The following is a 17,492-nucleotide window of genomic DNA, read 5'->3' on the forward strand; positions in this document are numbered from 1 at the left end:
ATTTGAAGGATGCAGTGAGCTCACTGTAAGTGGTTCTATTCACACTTACGGCTTATTACAGCAAAGGGATACAGACTAAAATCAACCAAAGGAATGGGTGCACAGGGCAGAGTCCAGAAAAAGTCCAAATGTGCAGCTTCCAGTTGTCCTGTCCCAGTGGAGTCACGGACAGCATTACTTTCCCAGAAACTGTGCAATGACACACACAGAATATTGCCAACTAGGGAAGCTTATCTGAGTCTTGGTTTCCAGAGCTTTTATTGGGACTCAGTTATGTAGACATGGTTGACAGCCCTCATGGCTGATTTTTAGTCTCCATCCCCTCTGGATGTAGAGAGGATATCGTGTGGTCCAAGGCCCCCAGGTAAACAAACCTACTCTTCCTAGAGATTACCTCCCAGGACATGAGGGCAAAGACCAGACCAGTAAGGTTAATTCTTTTTTTTTTAATAAATTTATTTATTTACTTCTTTCTTTTTGGCGGCATTGGGTCTTTGTTGCTGCACGCAGGCCTTCTCTAGTTGCAGTGAGCAGGGGCTACTCTTTGTTGCAGTGCGCGGGCTTCTCATTGCAGTGGCTTCTCTTGTTGCAGAGCACGGGCTCTAGGCACGCAGGCTTCAGTAGTTGCAGCACGTGGGCTCAGTAGTTGTGGCTTGCAGGCTCTGGAGCGCTGGCTCAGTAGTTGTGGTGCACGGGCTTAGTTGCTCCACGAAATGTGGGATCTTCCCGGACCAGGGATCGAACCCGTGTCCCCTGCATTGGCAAACAGATTCTTAACCACTGCGCCACCAGAGAAGTCCAGGTTAATTCTTTACTACACATCCCCAAAAGGTCAAAATACTCAATTCTCTGATTATATTCTTATAAAAAGTAGGCATTAATAACCTATTGTCTGGCTCCCAGCTACCTGAGTCTTATGTTTATTACTTCTTTGTGATTTTACTTCATAGCTAGGATTGTTGCATTAAGTTTTTCAAATTCATGTTGAGTTATAAATTTCATTTGTTTTATGGTAACAATTTCCCAGTAAATTTTCATCTTCTGTAAGAAAATCGTTTTATTCTGTTTCACAGTTTTCTTACTGTATTTTTGAGTAGCTGTTGTGCATATGATTTTCATAATCCTCATATTTGGAAGAGTTGAATTTTCATAGACTATTATCAGGAGGTGGAAAGAAGGGCCAGGATAGCTTTACAGAACTAATCATTCGTGGGCTCTCTCCTCCATTGCTATAGCAAAAGACTTACTTCCTTAAAAGATGGCAACTCTGTGAAATCACATTTCCTCTGCCTCTCAGTACCTAACCTGGCTCTGAAAAGCTTCTGCACAGTTCTCAGTTTCCTGATTCATTCACAGGCTGCAGGGACTGAGGCTTTGCCTTCCAAAATAATAGTATCACTTTTAGAAAGTTATTTTACTGGTGCTTTCTAAGATCTGCTATCTCTGATTAGGCACTTTCTATCCTCTCTCTCTCCCTCTTGGGTATTTGGACCCTATTCAATCTCGTATCTCTCCCAAAGTGTTTTCTTGAATTCCTACGTACACTTGCTGCACTGTGCTTCTGGTCTCAGTTGCCTACTACAGTGTTCACATGTAATTTTGGAGCCTTGTGGTTTTGTTAGTCAGCTGTTTGCTGAAAATTCAGTTTCCATGAACTTATTTTCATTCTCCTTGTTGCTGTGGATAGATTTCAAGAAAAGGAATAAGAGGTTTAAGAACTAAGCAGACCCCATGTTCTTATAGATTGATGATATAATTAATTTTTCTCCCATGTTCTCAAAAGAAATGAAGAAATTCTCTGAAAGTACTATGATTATTGGCTTTAGATAATGAACAAGAATGTTCTGGTTATCACCAGCCTAATTAGAGCCAATTATATAGATGTTCACACCTACTATGACATTAAGGCTATGTCTAGAAGATAATGTGACAAAGTAGTTTAATGGAAAATCATATAAGGCCTACAGTTTAGATTTAAAAATTTTAATGCAAGAGGCTCAGAGAGAAGCAGCATTTTATTTTGATATGCTAAAAAGAAAACTGTTAGTAAAATGTTTCTCCTGAACCCAGGAAACTAGAGCATTGTATGGGAATGTTTAAGAAGGTCTTATTGGATCTTATCATAATCTAGTTGGATAATGGATGAGATGTCCCAAGAATTCTTGTTTTGATCCTGGGGATTTAAAGCTACGTTCAACTTATTTTTGAAGATTAATACCATTCCAAATTGGTAGTCAGCCACAGATAGTTTTGTATTTGTAGAGCAAGCTCCAGCATTACCTGGGAACTACCTCTGCATTTTGTATGCCTCACATTCTAGTGAGAAGAAAATCATGGTGGAAGCAGCAGAGATGGGCTGACCAAGATGTTAGACTCCGAACACTATTAGGTTGCAGATGTTGTTTTAACATAAACAGTACTAGTCATAAACAAGCAACTTAAGAAAGGTGAGAAAAAAGCTGAGCATTTGGCAGTCACTTGGATCTAGGCGTGAGTCCAGTACACATTAAGGGGGGTAACCCTAGTGAAATATCCCCCACTCTGTGACAGGACCCCCAAGAAGCATAGGCCAAAAGTGGGGATATGGACTATAATCATTTGTTTGACTCAGAAATCCTCAAGCATGGGTTCAGGACTATTGGAACCCTTAACGACCTGAAAGAAGGCAATGAAACTCCTCTTTGGAAGAACAGAACATGATCCAATGCCTCAAATTATTTCCATAATTAAGTTTTCAAATAAAATGAATAGAAAACAATCAAAGATAATGGGATGAAAGAAGGGTCAAGAATTAGCCAGTACCAACAGAAACAACAGACAAAAAGACTTGATAAGAAACATAGTCTTTATACCACTATGCTTGTTATGTTCATGGAAATAAGTCAAGCTTATAAATTTTGTCAAGGAACTGGAAATCATAAAAAGTGACATTTAAGATTTGAAAAATAACCAAATGGGAATTATAAAACTAGAAAATAGAATAGTTAAAGGTATAAAAAACTATGGGTAAATTTTACAGCAGATTAGGCACACCTAAATAGAGAATGACTGACTGGAAGATAGGTTAAAAGAAACATCCCAAATGAGGGAAGGAGAGACAAAATTAAAAATAAAAAATATTGAAGATAGAGCAAGAGACATGGAGGATACACTGGGATGGCCTAATATATATATCAAACTGGAGTCCCAGAAATGAGTGAGAGAATAAGGACCCAGACAATATGTGAAGAGATAATGGCTGAAAATTTCTGAGAATTGATTAAAGATGTTAATCTATAAGAAGCCCAGTGAAGTACAAGCAGGATTAAAAAAAATAAAAGGCATTTTACTTTATGTGAAACCATAGAAAATCAAAGAGAGAAAAAAATTTTTAAAAGAAGCCAGAAAAAAAAAAAAGTGATTCTGAAAGGAACTTTGCATTTTCTAGAAAGAGGGCAAAGTAAAGATTAATACTGGGCTAAAAAAAGTAAAGAAAACATATTATAAGTTTTAGGGTCAAAAGAATAGAAAAAGAGTGTATAATTTCCAAACTAATTGGGGGGAAATGGGATTATAAAAAGAAATCCAAAAGAAAGCAAAAAAAGGAGAATAAAAATGTAGAGTAGGCACAACAAATATAAAGCACAAAAAGTGAAGGATTAACATGTTTGGGTTTAAATATATTGAAATATATTAGTAATTACATAACTGTAAATAGACTAGTTAAAACCCTAGTAAATGCCCTAGTTAAACACAAAGATTATCAGGCCAGATTTAAAAAGAAAATATGCAAAACCACATGTTTTAGAAACATATCTAAGACATCAGGATACAGAAAGGCTGAAAGTAAAAAGATGGAAAAATATATCATGCAAACACTAAGGAAAAGACGGGTGTTGTAACTATATTGATAGCAACCAGACAAAATAGAATTTAAGGCTAAAATCATTACAGAGATTATGAAGGTCACTACAGAATGTTAAAATGTTCAGTTCTGGGTTTACATAACAGTTTTTAATTTGTATAAATAATATGGTCTTAACATATGCAGAGGAAAAATTGACAGAACTAAGAAGAGAAATAAATCTACAAGCTAAGTGGGACATTTTAATTTAGTAATTAGTTGGAACAAGGAGACAAAAAGTCTGTAAGGATACATAAGACTGAATAGTCCATTTAATAATACCCAATGGGCATAAATAGAACACTGACCTAACAGCACAATATAAATTGTTTTCAAGTACATACAGAAGATTTTTAAAAATCAACCATATTGGTTAAAAAGCAAACCTCATTAAATTTTAGTGGATTTAGAGATACGAGACCATCTGTATATGTTTGGAAATTAAGACATCTCCATTCAAATAATTTAGGCATCAAAAATAATCATGAAGGAATTTAGATAATATTATGATGTGTGGGATGTAGACAAAATAGTATTCATAGGGAAACGTATACCTTCTAATGAACATATTTGTAAAGAAATTAGTAAAAGAATAGCAAAATAAACAAAGTAGAAGGAAATAATAAAAGAGAAGAACTGATATAGAAAAAAATACCATAGAAACCATGAACAAAACTAAAATCAGTCCTTTGAAAGGTCTAATGAAATTGATAAAAACACTCTGGTGAGAAGGTAATATAGAAAAGTATCTTCATGATTTTGAAGGTACTAAGATACTAAGGAACTATTAAGTCACAAAAATGACCAGTCATAAAAGAAAAGATTGATATATTTTTTTCCACAGTAAAAGACTTTAGGGACTTCCCTGGTGGTGCAATGGTTAGGACTCTGCACTCCCGATGCAGCGGGCCGGGGTTCGATCCCTGGTCAGGGAACTAGATCCCACATGCATGCTGCAACTAAGAGTTCGCATGCCACAACTAAGGAGCCCGAGTGCCGCAACTAACACCTGGTGCCACCAAATTAAATAAATAAATAAATATTAAAAAAAAAAAAAAAAGACTTTAACCTAAAGTCGCCACCACAGTCAAAAGGCAAGTGATAGAGTAGGAAAGATATTTGCAATACATAACTTCGAGAAATGGCTCTTATTCAGAATATAAAAAGAACTACAAATCAATAGAAAAAGTCACAAACCCAATAGAACAGCTGAAGTCCTAAACAGAAGCTTCCAAAGAGGAAAGCCCAAAGACCAATTAACATATAACCTCATTAGTAATCAGGAACACTCAGTGTAAAATCGCGAGATAACAGACAAATCCATTGGATCGTTTAAAAAAAAAAAAAAAAGGCTTGTGGAAGTGTCAAAGTTTGTAAGTACCCAGTAAAGTTGCAGCTATGCATACTCTATGACTCAGCAATTCTGTTCCTAAATACCTGTCCTATTAAACTGTAAGCACAGAGGTATCAGGGCACATGTACAAGAATGATCATGGCAAGGTTGCTTTTAATATCCCTAAACTGGAAACAACCCCTATGTCCATCAACAATAAAATGGTTAAATAAAGTGTATTTTATTCATCCACAATGAAAATAGCTAGTTAAGCGAGGTACAAGCATATATCTTCAAGACAGTGAAGAAGCCAGAGAAAACAATAACAAAGTACACGATTCCACTTAAAAAAAGTTCAAAAACACACAAAAAACTAAAATGTCTTTTTAGAGTTCATAATTGTGCAGTAAATTTATAAAGAAAAGGCAGGTAGTGAATACCAGAAATCAGGGTAGCTGCTGCTGGCCGGTGAGGGGTTAGATGGAGGAGGAGCACATGCGGTCACTCAGGGTTGTCAATCAAGGCCAGCGGCACAACTGGTGGGACCCAATGCAAAAATCTTCTTTCTTTCTTCCGTCGTCTCTCTCTCTCGACCTGTCACGGTGTTTTCTAATTTGCTATTTAACGTCGCTCTCCCTTGGGTATAGCGATTCTTTTTGGTCAAAGGCAGACCCTCACAGGCAGCCGCGGCCTGACCCCCAACTCAGCGCGGGGCGGGGAGAGGGAGGGGCTGCGCACCACACTAGTCACTCCCTGCGTCAGCTCGGAGTGCTCAGGCCAGTGCAGAGATGGGCAAGGAGAGATCCGGCAGAACCCAGAAATTCAAAGATGAATGGTTAAGAATTTCATGATGATGATGAGCACTGAACCACAAGCAGAGTGGAGAGAGTAAGGGGTCGGAAGGGGTGGGCTTCTGAGCCTCTGCCCTGTGCCTCTGCGCTGTTTGCATGCCCAGGAAGCTGGCCCTGTTGACAATGTTCTATTTCTTGACCTGGGTAGTAGTTATATAGATGCTTGTTTTACCAAAACTGCTTAAATTGGACATTTATGTTTTGTGCACTTTTTTGGTGTGCTTGCTGTATTTTAAACTAGGTAAAAGAAAGCATGGTATAAAACAGCATGATCCTTAGCTGCAATAAAATAGAATTATTCATGTATAGACATGTATATACTGGTATATGCATATAATTGTTTTTCTAGAAGGAAACACAGAACTTGTTAACATTGGTTGCTTTTAGGGACACAGATTTGGGGAGATGAGAGGAAACAGGCTTTTATTTTTCATATTGAAACTTTTTGTATTATTTGAATTTATCATCATGTTCATGTGAAGATTATGTACTAATTTGCATATTTTGAAATTAATTTATTTAATTGCTTATTTTGCAATAAAACCAGAAAAGTTCAATCATATTAAAAGCTTTAGAGGGAAGAAAGGCAGGGGAAAATGCTTTTCAAAGAATATTTTGAACCCTTTCAGAAAGCAAAGAATATTTTGATGATGTCAAAAACACTCTTATAATTTAGGTTTCATAAATCATTTTCCATATTGTCTATTGTGAGGTAAATTTACCATGAAGCTAATGGATGTAAGGTTCAGAGTCCCTTAAAAGGCTTGTATCTAATTTTACATTCATAATTCTGTATATTTTTCTTAAAGAAGACCCCTCAGATTATATAAACTTGAAGCTCCCCAAAACCTGATTCCAACCTTGACTGTGAATTATACTTAGAGCAAGAAATTATTACCTGCCCTGAATATGAGGAGTTTTAGACATAAACAATGATCCATGGTTGTTAAGAAAATTTCTTTGTAGGGAGGACAGATTCACTGAAGAGATACTTTAAATCTCAAATTTACATGTCACCTACTCCAGGAATGTTTTCTACTTCTCAGAGGTGAATCATTTCCTTCTGTGTGCTAAGTCTGTACTTTTCCTCTAATTTTATTGAGGTATGTGTCTTAGTCTGTCTAGGCTACTATAAAAAATAAATACCATAGAGTAGGTGGCTTATAAACAAAAGAAATTTATTTCTTACAGTTCTGGAGGGTGGGAAGTTCAAGATCAAGGTGCTGACCGGTTCATGGCTGGTGAGTGTCCACTCTCTGGTTGATAGATGGGCGTCTTCTCCCATGGATGCCAGGAGGAGTGAGGTTGCTCTCTAGAGCCTCTTTTCTGAGGGCACTAATTCCATTCCTGAGGGCTCCACCCTCATGGCCTAATCACCTCCCAAAGACCCTACCTTCAAATATTATCACATGAGGATTAGGTTTCAACATATGAATTTTGTGGGGACACAAACATTCAGTCTATAGCATGTATCATGTGCTTGTTAAGCTACCTGTCTCCCCTATTAGACTGTGAGCTCCAAAATGGCTAGGACCCTCTCCCAATTATTTTTGTATCCCCTGAGCCTAGAAAAGATCCTAGCATGCAATAAATGAGTGACTGAAACTTCTAAAATTACTGTATTGTCTGTAAAGGAAGCATAGCCACAATTCGTCACTTTAGTAAAATTCGTATGAAATTGATATATAACTATACCATACATGAACTGATTTGATCACATTTGCAGAAGGTAGACTATAAACTTTTAAGGGCAAGAACCAAACAATATTATAAATTATTTTAAATTATATAAAATTACAAAAAATATGAAAATCCAACATCCCAATATCATGTTTGCTTTAGACTGTTTTTAACAAATAAAAACTTACAAATGGAAACCACCTTTTAGCCATTCCCAGATACCATCCATTGGCCTCTCTCCTAAGATATGACCACCACCTCGAAGCTGGTGTGTGTCCATTCTATCGATATAGTCTCATTTTTACTATTTAAGAAAATACATCTATAAACAATAGATAGTATTATTCTGCGTTTTAATACTTTAAGCCAACAATATCTAAATACACATATAATGTGAGCCACACGTGTAGTTTTAAATGTTATAGTAGGCACATTTTGAAAAATGGGAACAGGTAAATTTTAATGTTTTATTTAACCCAGTATAGCCAAAATATAATCATTTGAACATGTAATCAATATAAAAAATGTTACTAAGCTAATCAATATTCTTTAAAAAAAAAGTCTGGTACTAAGTCTTTGAAATCCTGCTGGTAGTTTATACATACCGGCACATCACAGTTCAGGTGCTAAATTTAGTTTTCATAAAATTTAAGTTGAAAAAATAGATTCCTATCCAAGTTGTTCCAAACATATTTAAAAGTTTTCCAATAACTGAAATCAGTTTTAAAAATTTAAATGAATTAAAATTAACAGTTCAGTTTTTCAGTCACAATAACCACATTTCGAGTGCTAATATCCACATAAGGCTAGCAGACACACTGTTGGGCAGTGCAGCTTGAAAAGATAACACAAATACTCACCATTCAGCATCTTTCTTTTGCCCACTACATTTTTTTTTCTTCCTTTGCTATATCCTAAAACATAAGTGCACAGATGGACTGAATGGCACTGAATTTCAGGGCAGATGACAGTTTACATTTTTAAAAATTCATCTATCAGTAAGTTTACTCAGTAAATATAAAAGAACTTTAAAAAAAACCCTACTGCTTTCTATCTTTGTTTAAACAATGGGATAGTTAAACAAGATATACGTACTGATAAATAATGACGCGCTGCAATTAGCAAAGGCGCAGCTTTCGTACTAGCCTCTCCCAACCTTCCACCCCGCCCTCCACACGCACGCACCCACACGTACACATGCACACGCGCGCGCACACAGACACGTACACAGACACGCGCGCGCCGACGACGATCCCGGAGCTGCGCTTCCCCTGCGCTCTCGCTCGGGCACGCGCCTTCGGGCTCCGGGAGCCCCAGGCTGACCGAGACTCGGAGGGGCTACACGTCCCTTTTAAATGCTATTAGACCGACTCCCAGTTCCCTCGAGGAGAAAGCGGAGAGGCAGGGGGTGGAAGCGAAAAGCAGCCCGGTTAAGTCCACTTGTCAGCAGCTCCACCTCAAGAAGCGGCAGTGTGCGCCCCGCAAGCCAGCGCGTTCCTCGCAGGGACAATGCGAGGATCTGGAGGCGGCCTGCAGTTCGACATCGGCCCCATCCTGGCGCCGAGGTCGGGACGCGCGTTTCCCCCCGGCAGGCGCCCTCACAGACAGTCTGGGGCGTCAGTCGGCGGAACTGCTATCAGATCCCGTGGTGTTAGCTGCGGGACCTCCGGGACCCGACGCCAGGGCGCCCGTTCTCCTCGGTCTGGGTTTCCCACAAAAACGTAGTCATACCAAAAACTTTTTCCAGATACGAAAACAGCCCGAAACTCTTTTCCCACAAGCTCCCTCCCCTTCCCTCCTACTCCCGCGCCCCCGCGTTTTGTGCTTCGCCTCAGGAGTTGAGTGACCTCTTCGTATAGAATGCCAGCTCTGCAAAATTCAGAAGCTAAACACAGCCCAACTTCCCGGGAGAGACCAGAAGCCAGAAAACCTCGCAACCCCAACCACACGCCCCTGTTTTCCCTGTGTTTCACCAAAAAAAAAAAAAAAGGCCCGACCCGCCTCCGCGCCATGAATGCTGGGATAAGTAGTTCCCCTAAACCGCGAAGCGCTGGGTCAGATTGGAGCTCAGGTTGGCTCCCCGGAAGAAAACTACAATTCCCGTGGTGCCATGCGACAGAGTGGAAGGGGCGGGACGGGCAAGGGCGCAACACGCTCGCGCAGCTCGAGGGCCGGAGGGAGGCGGAGGCGGAGTGGTCCAACTGCTGAGTAGTCTCCTCCATGTGACAGTGAGCGGCGTCCCGGCTCCAGGCGACGCCAGATTTTGGTTCCCGACCCCAAGCCCCGTCCACTGTCCCGGCGCCAGCAGACACCGGCAGGCCGGGGGCCCGCGGTGTTGTCCGGAGGCCGCGGGCGCAGAGTGAGTAGCCGCCGCCGGGCAGGTGCCTGAGGGACAGCCTAGACCCCGACGTCTCCCGAGAGGCGAGCGGCGCGGCGAGCGGGGCTTCTGTCAGCGCGTCGCCGCGAGCGCGGGGACATGAACGGCTTCACGCCCGAAGACATGAGCCGCGGCGGGGACGCGGCCGCCGCCGTGGCCGCCGTGGTCGCCGCTGCTGCCGCCGCCGCCGCCGCCGCCTCGGCCGGTAACGGGGCCGGAGCGGGCGCCGGGGCCGAGGTGCCGGGCGCCGGTGGGGTCTCGGCAGCGGGGCCCCCGGGAGCGGCCGGGCCGGGCCCGGGGCAGCTGTGCTGTCTGCGCGAGGACGGCGAGCGGTGCGGCCGGGCGGCGGGCAACGCCAGCTTCAGCAAGAGGATCCAGAAGAGCATCTCCCAGAAGAAGGTGAAGATCGAGCTGGATAAGAGCGTAAGTGACGGCGGGACGGGCCTGCCCTGCGCGCCCCGCGGGCGCTTGGGAAGTGGAGCAGACGCGACGTCGGTAGGGTGCGGGGCCCCCAGACTTGGGCGCAGCGCGAGCCCGTTCCGGCGTCTCTAGTAGGAAGCAAACAACAAAGTGCTGCAACTCGGCCCTCCGCCCGCAGCCGACAGGCTCGCGCGCCGCGGACCCGCGCCCGCGCGCGACCCCACCCGCGCCCTGCCTCCCCCTCCTCCTCCGCGGGGGCCGGGGCGCGAAACAAAGGGGGCGGCCGAGCAGAGGGCCCGGAGTAGCTGTCCTGCAGCCCGGCGGTTCCTTGTGGAACGGAGGCGCCTTCTTTGTTTAGCTGCCCGAGCCGGCGCTCGGCCCCGGGGAGTAGCTCCCCCGGTCTGGGGACAGTGGGGTGCTGGTAGGGCCTGACGCCGCGGGCGACAAGGATCCCGTTCCCCGTCCCGCGGGCGCGGGTGCAGGGGACGCCTGGCTGCGAGCCGAGCGGCCGTGTCAGCATCCCGGGCAGCCGCTCCCAACGTGGGGAGCGCGCAGCCTCTGCGGTTTTACTCTACGTTTGGCAGCCATCAGGGTTTCTTTCTTCGTCCTTTCGCACGTTTGTTCTTTTGACCGTCGCTGAGGTTTATAGAAACGGCCATTTCCACTTACCGGAGCTCTGGGCGACGGTAATAAATAACAAGGTGCAAGAACCGACACACATCGTGCATCTTTTTAGCTTGCACTTAGCTTAGAGCTTTTTAGCTTGCACTTAGCTTAATTTAAAAGCCTATTAGCTCAGTCCTCAATTGTTTTTTTTAAGGAGTAACTGCTAATGTACGAAACCCGGTATTTCAGATGTTACCGTACAGCTCTCAGAACTATGTAATTAAAGTTTTCTGCCTATTCAGTTAGTTCCTCCGTCGTGTTCATGAGAAACTTTTCAGGTATACTTGAATAATTTCACATTGCTTTGGTTGGAAAAACGTATTACTGATAAATGCATTTATTTAATACGCAGAGAAGTTCATAATTCAAATTTAAATTTAGGATGTGAAATCAGCAACTTATTTGTAAAAATGGGTAGTTTTGTGCTCGATTATAATTTGAGTATTAAGTTAGCAAGGTTAGGAAGCATACATTTCGGTATTTTAAAATGCTCTTTAAGTAGAGAAAATGCTATCAAATAGCAAAATTGTGAACAGCATCATTTTCCCCTTGTTAAAAAAAAACAGCATGACTGAACTAATCTAGTTCACCATCGCTGCAATTTGATGACAGAATCCAGACGGTAGGAATTTCTCGTTCTTCTCTGCGTCTCGCTTCCCTTACTGGCACCTCTCCCCGCCCCACCCCCAGTCTTCTTAACAATATTACCAGACATGGTGGGTTTTAACTGGGTTCAGGACTGGAGTAGAAAGAAACGTGCGTTGTCTTAACAATGGCCTGTTTGGACTGTTGTTTTTATTTTTAATAATTCACTGTTACGTATTTTTAATACATAGACACATTTTATGGCAATCATAAGTAGTCTGTGAAACTTTTCTGTTTCAGGCAAGGCATCTTTACATTTGTGATTATCATAAAAACTTAATTCAGAGCGTTCGAAACAGAAGAAAGAGAAAAGGGAGTGATGATGATGGAGGAGATTCACCTGTTCAAGATATTGATACTCCAGAGGTAGGTGAAAGTTTTCATATGTTAAATGTAAATCTTAAGTCCTCCATTCTGAAAGTTTTATTTAAAAAATATGAACAAATTTTAAAAATACTTAAAGCATTTGAAAAATCTGAAAATGAAAGCAAAATTAAATATGGCCAGTTAACATGCAGTTACACAATTGGACTTGTTACAGTTTCAATTGACAACTCTTAGAGCTCTGTTGTCTTATAAGTTCTTTTTTTTGGTCCCTGGTCTTTAATAATTATGCTCAAAAGATTGAAGTGTTTAATACATTTGTAGTTTTGATTATATAAAAGGCATTTTTAATAATGGAGTTAAGTTTTCATTGTGTTGAAATGGCATTGTTGTTATATATAACAAAGCTAAGTCTTTAACAAAGGATATGTTAATTTTTTCCAGGTTGATTTATACCAATTACAGGTGAATACACTTAGGAGATACAAAAGACACTTCAAACTCCCAACCAGACCAGGACTTAATAAAGCACAGCTTGTGGAGGTATATATGAGTTTTAAGCTATTTAACCTTTAAATGAGCCTGTTCATATAAAAAAGGGTCATTAAATGCTAATGACGTTGTTAATGTAGCATATATAACAATACCTTTTATCAGGAGTTAGAAAAATCAAAGTTAGTAAAAAATCTATTGTGGAAGAAATGTTTGTCTACCACGTAGGAAATTCCTTTGTGTAATGACTACTCAATGGATTGTGTGCAGTTTTCTAAGCATCTTCCAATAATGACTTTCAGAAATAGTGAGTGAAAGTTTTTTTAATTCTCATTCTAGAAACCTGTTTATTTTAAAATTCTATTTGTTAAGTAAACATTTATTGAACACCCAATTGAGGCATAATAAAATAAATTAATAAACTTTGATGTCTTTGTTAGAATTTATTTTTTGAAGTTTTTGATGGAGTAGGTTTTACAGATAAGCCCCTAAACAGTATTCCCATACCTGGCTGATTTAACTATTTCAGAACTTGTCCTGGTTGATGTTAGTTTTACTTGAAGCACCCATGTTTTTACATCTAGAATATGCAAAGACTTGTATCCAAGCTTTTACTTATAGTTTCTTGATATAGGACTTTTATTACTTCAGTGAATTTAAAAAAATTGAGTGTGTTTGTGTTCTCAGGAAATAATAGAGCCAAGAAATCTGTACATCATATTAAGATATTTATAGATTTATATGTTTGTACTTCAATCATATTTAAAAGAAAAATGCTTAACCTATTCAACAGGATATAAGTAAATATATAAAGTTTTCTTATATTCTTCAGCTTGAATTTAGTAATCCAACATTTTCTAAAATGTGCATATTGGATAAGATAGAAGATGAGTAGAATGCTTTTTAACATTAAGGTCCAGTATATTAACACTTTAGCCAGAGCTGCATCTTTCCTTCTTGCCTAGGCAACAAAAATCTAATTTTTCTTTAAATTTGATTTAAAAGATCACATCCTTTTTGGATTGTATAGTACATTAATATTAACATAAATATAGATATTGCCTGCCATGATGAAACTATATTGATATATATACAGTTTACTAATCAAGTGAAGGTACCTTTGTTTTGGGACAAATGAGAACCGAAGAAATGATTATTTTAAATGTTACATTTAAATGTATATATTTTTTAAATGCAGAAATCAAACTTGAAGTTTTTGATAATCTGATCTTCTTTTTAAAAAGTTAAATTATTTCTAGAGCTATTTTCTTTTTTAGAAATGAGAACTCCAAATAGTCACGAGTGTTATAACTTACTCAGAAATGCAGATATGTACAAATGATTCCAGAGTTGAGTGACTGTCCTCCTTAAGTCTCTTAATTGTCTTTCTCTTTAAGAAGTTTTATCTTCTAGAATCTAAATATGCATATCAGCGCCCCAGTTTAGTCTATTATACTTCTATTGGTAGTTGCAGTGCACAGAATGAAAAGGCAAGAAAGCAGGTAAACATTCTTCAGTGGACATCCCTTTTTCCCTTCTCATTTTACATCAATAATTTTTATTCAGAATAATTTTCAGGGAACCTTAACAAAAAATATTGCCAATGAATGAATGTAAGTTGTAGCAGACATATTTGTAAGATAATTCATGATTTGTTTCTATAGTACCAAAGCTTTTTCAACTTAATGTTTATCCTTTTTCCATAAGTAGAGACTAAACCATTATATGATGCATGTGGACTCCTACATTCTGTTCTGTTTCATTGATATTTGAAGTTTAAAAGTAAAACTACTTAAATCCTAATCTAGATCTCAGTTATAAAATTCAAAATAAGTAAAAGGAAATACACATTCTAATTAATATATAGTTAATTGAGTGGGCCAAGGGATCCTTTGAAATCACACTATCTCTTGTTCACAATATCTTACTCTTATATGCTTTTCATCCTGTTGGTTCTTTGTTAAATTTATTTTTAAAAGGAAATAGCTCTTATCACACATTTTCTTTTGATGACAGTATTTTTTACCTAGTTTATAAAATCTGTTAATATCTATAATTTAATTTCCTCAATTTTTTTTTTCTTTATAGATAGTTGGTTGCCACTTTAGGTCAATTCCAGTGAATGAAAAAGACACCTTAACATATTTCATCTACTCAGTGAAGAATGACAAGAACAAGTCAGATCTCAAGGTTGATAGTGGTGTTCACTAGGAGAGATGGAATTGAGAGTAAGACTTGGATGTTCATGTTAAGACTGCTTACTGCTTTTTCACATGTAGAAATGTTCCTTGTGTATTTTTTCTACAGAAGATTTTCTCTGGTTTTATTTTCTTTGTTTCTGAGTCTAATATTTAGTTGGAAACTCATGTAAAATGAGCTTTCCTAGATTAAAAAATATTTTAAATAAAGGTTATTACTATTATAGTTGCTTCAGTGTATTTATTTTGTGAAACTTGATTTTTATTTTAAACTTTTATTTAGGGATCAGTATTAATTGAGATTTTAATGTGAAGATCATTTTGTTACCTTTTTTCTTTTTTTAATTCTGAGGAACTAACAGAAGTAACAGATGTAGAACATTTGCTTTCTCTGGGACAGTCTGATTTGGAATTAAGGATATCCTAAATATTATTATTTTCTAAAGTGCTTTTTAGTACTAACAGGTTTGAAATATCAGGAAGAACAAATAGTTTAATGCCTGCCTCCTTCCAAAGAAGACGTAATGTGTCAGCAAAGGTAAACACAGTGCTGAAAATTGAAACCTGAACATAGAATTAAATAGTTTGTTGTTTCTGTAAATTTTGTTTTAGTGAAAAGGTATTTATATGGCACAAATATAGAAAGAACCTCTGCACTGCCCCTTAATTTTCAGTCATGTTCTGTACTGTTTACACTGCAGATTAAAGCTAATAAATTGGAGAGATCTAGAAATCTAACAAGATCTTAAAATTTTGGTCATACATAGCTCTGACTTGAGTTCTATATTATTTCCTTTTTATATTTCATTCTCTATCAGTTTTCTCTTAAATATTTTTAACCTCTGCTTTTCCTGAGATTGTATTATTTAACCAGGGTCTTAGAGTTACAAATCAAATTTATAGCTTGTGACATCAGAACAGAACAACAGTTTCAGTGAAGTGTTCTGAGATTGTGGTACAAATTTCAGGATGGAAATGGCCGAGACCGTTAATGTAGCTCACGATATCTCAAGGTTGACATTTGGGCCTGATAATTCTTTATTGTGGGAGGCTGTCCTTTGTGTTGTAGGTTTGGCAGACTCACCGGAGTCCACACACTAGAACCAGTAGAGCTCCAAAAGTGATAACCGAAAATATCTCTAGACATTGTCAAATGTCCCTGGTGGGGACAGAATCACCCCTGATTGGGAACTGCTATGTAGCCAAATTTAAAGAACATACTGGTTCAAAAACAAAAAAAAAAGAGAACATACTGGTTCAATAGAAGGTGAGTCTTTGTATTTTTAAGTGTTCTGAGTGTATTGACAGCTAGAAAATAATGGTGAACTCTAACGCTACTGGTCTTTGTTCTTGCTGTGACCATTTAAAGATTTACTTGCTACTTTATTGATGAGCCAGAGCTTGTAATAATTGGTATTACAGAAACCTCTGGTTTCCAGTACTCCAGAAATCTCCATGAGAAGTTTTTTTCTTAGCTGTATGAAGATGAACCACATAGCTACAAGATGTGGTGGTTTATTTGAAGAAAGTATTACCTGTATATTTTATATTTTTACCTAAATCTATAAAGACTTAGTTTTTCAATCGAAACTTGCCTGTAGGCTTATTTTTTCCTATAAAACCACACTCCATTCTTATGAAAAAAGCTTGAAATTATTTGCTGACATTAAAATGTATGTTTATGAATACAATGAATCAATGTTAGTTTCATAGAATTATGTGCATAAAATGTAGTTGTATAAAAAAGTGAAAGAGTAAGAGTTGAGTGCTGATTATCCAGTGAAATTAAATCCTCGTTAGAGCAATTTAAAACATGAAAAATTGAGAACTTAAGAGCCTCCGCAAAGATGAGAGACTCAAGAAGCTGCAGTGTACAAGTTTTACATAAAAATTTTAATTCTTTGCTGTTGGCTTTTAAAAATTACGAGTTTAGTGGAAATCTTTTTACTTACCTATATCTGAACAAGAAAAAGTAAATCTCTATAAGTATATGGTTTACTTTTAATATTAGAGCACCAGGAAAAGAATCCAAATTTGACTACCATTGGGTTAGAATGTGTAGCAGCAGCTCAAGAAGTAAGTTATTTGGTAACTACCTTTTACTGAATAATTTAGCAAAAGGCTAAAAATTAATGTCTGAAATAAATTTCTTTAAGAAAGTAAGCTCTATTATTTCTGCATAAAGTTTTTTATTTAATTGATGTTAGCCTTTAATACAATTTGGTAGTATTTAGTGTGTTCACAATGTTGTGCAGCCACCAGAGCTCTATTTTAAAAACTTTTCCTTACCCCATAGAAACACTGATAAGTAACTATTCCCAATTCCACCTCTTCCCATCCCCTGATATAACCTCTAATCTTTCTGTTTCTATGGGCTTGCCTATTATGGATATATCATGTAAAGGGAATCATACAGTACATGTCCTTTTGTTTCTGGATTCTTTTTGCTTTAATATTTTCAAGGTTTATCTAAATTGCAGCATATATTAGTACTTTTTGCTTTTTATGGCTGAATAACAGTCCATTGTGTGAATTTGTTTTTCCAGTCATCCATTGATTGGAAAATGTGTTTTTCACAGTTTGTTTTTCCAATCACAGTTGGAAAGTCACAATTTGTTTTTCC

The 17,492-nt window shown here is 38.6% G+C and overlaps 2 protein-coding genes across 13 annotated transcripts in view; one reads left to right on the plus strand and one right to left on the minus strand.

The window, feature by feature from the left end:
• The window catches only part of LOC149748843 (uncharacterized), a 31,186-nt gene extending 21,145 nt beyond the window's left edge, over positions 1-10,041 (minus strand). The window contains exons 1-2 of one of the 4 annotated variants that reach the window (XM_089912716.1): positions 8,975-10,041; positions 1-8,661 (exon numbers count right to left, since the gene is read on the minus strand). The exon at positions 1-8,661 is cut by the window's left edge and continues 21,145 nt beyond it. The gene's annotated coding sequence lies outside the window, so the exon portion shown is untranslated. The other 3 variants (XM_089912717.1, XM_089912714.1, XM_089912715.1) reach the window with 3 other exon arrangements.
• Positions 9,887-17,492, plus strand: part of SAP30 (Sin3A associated protein 30) — a 136,354-nt gene continuing 128,748 nt past the window's right edge. For 3 of the 9 annotated variants that reach the window (XR_016393465.1, XR_016393466.1, XM_089912712.1), the window contains exons 1-3: positions 9,887-10,547; positions 12,096-12,221; positions 12,624-12,722. Coding sequence is in view for 2 of the 9 variants with exons in the window: in XM_089912712.1 (XP_089768838.1) it covers positions 10,224-10,547; positions 12,096-12,221; positions 12,624-12,722 (549 nt within the window). In the remaining 7 variants the exon portion in view is untranslated. Of the gene's footprint in view, positions 10,548-12,095; positions 12,222-12,623; positions 12,723-14,759; positions 15,094-17,492 lie in introns of those variants that run through there. The other 6 variants (XR_016393468.1, XR_016393469.1, XR_016393467.1 and 3 more) reach the window with 5 other exon arrangements.

This window comes from Delphinapterus leucas, chromosome 6 (assembly GCF_059928025.1).
Source record: "Delphinapterus leucas isolate spDelLeu-1000000601 "Yukka" chromosome 6, BTC_Dleu_Yukka2, whole genome shotgun sequence".
NCBI classification, from domain to species: Eukaryota; Metazoa; Chordata; class Mammalia; order Artiodactyla; family Monodontidae; genus Delphinapterus; species Delphinapterus leucas.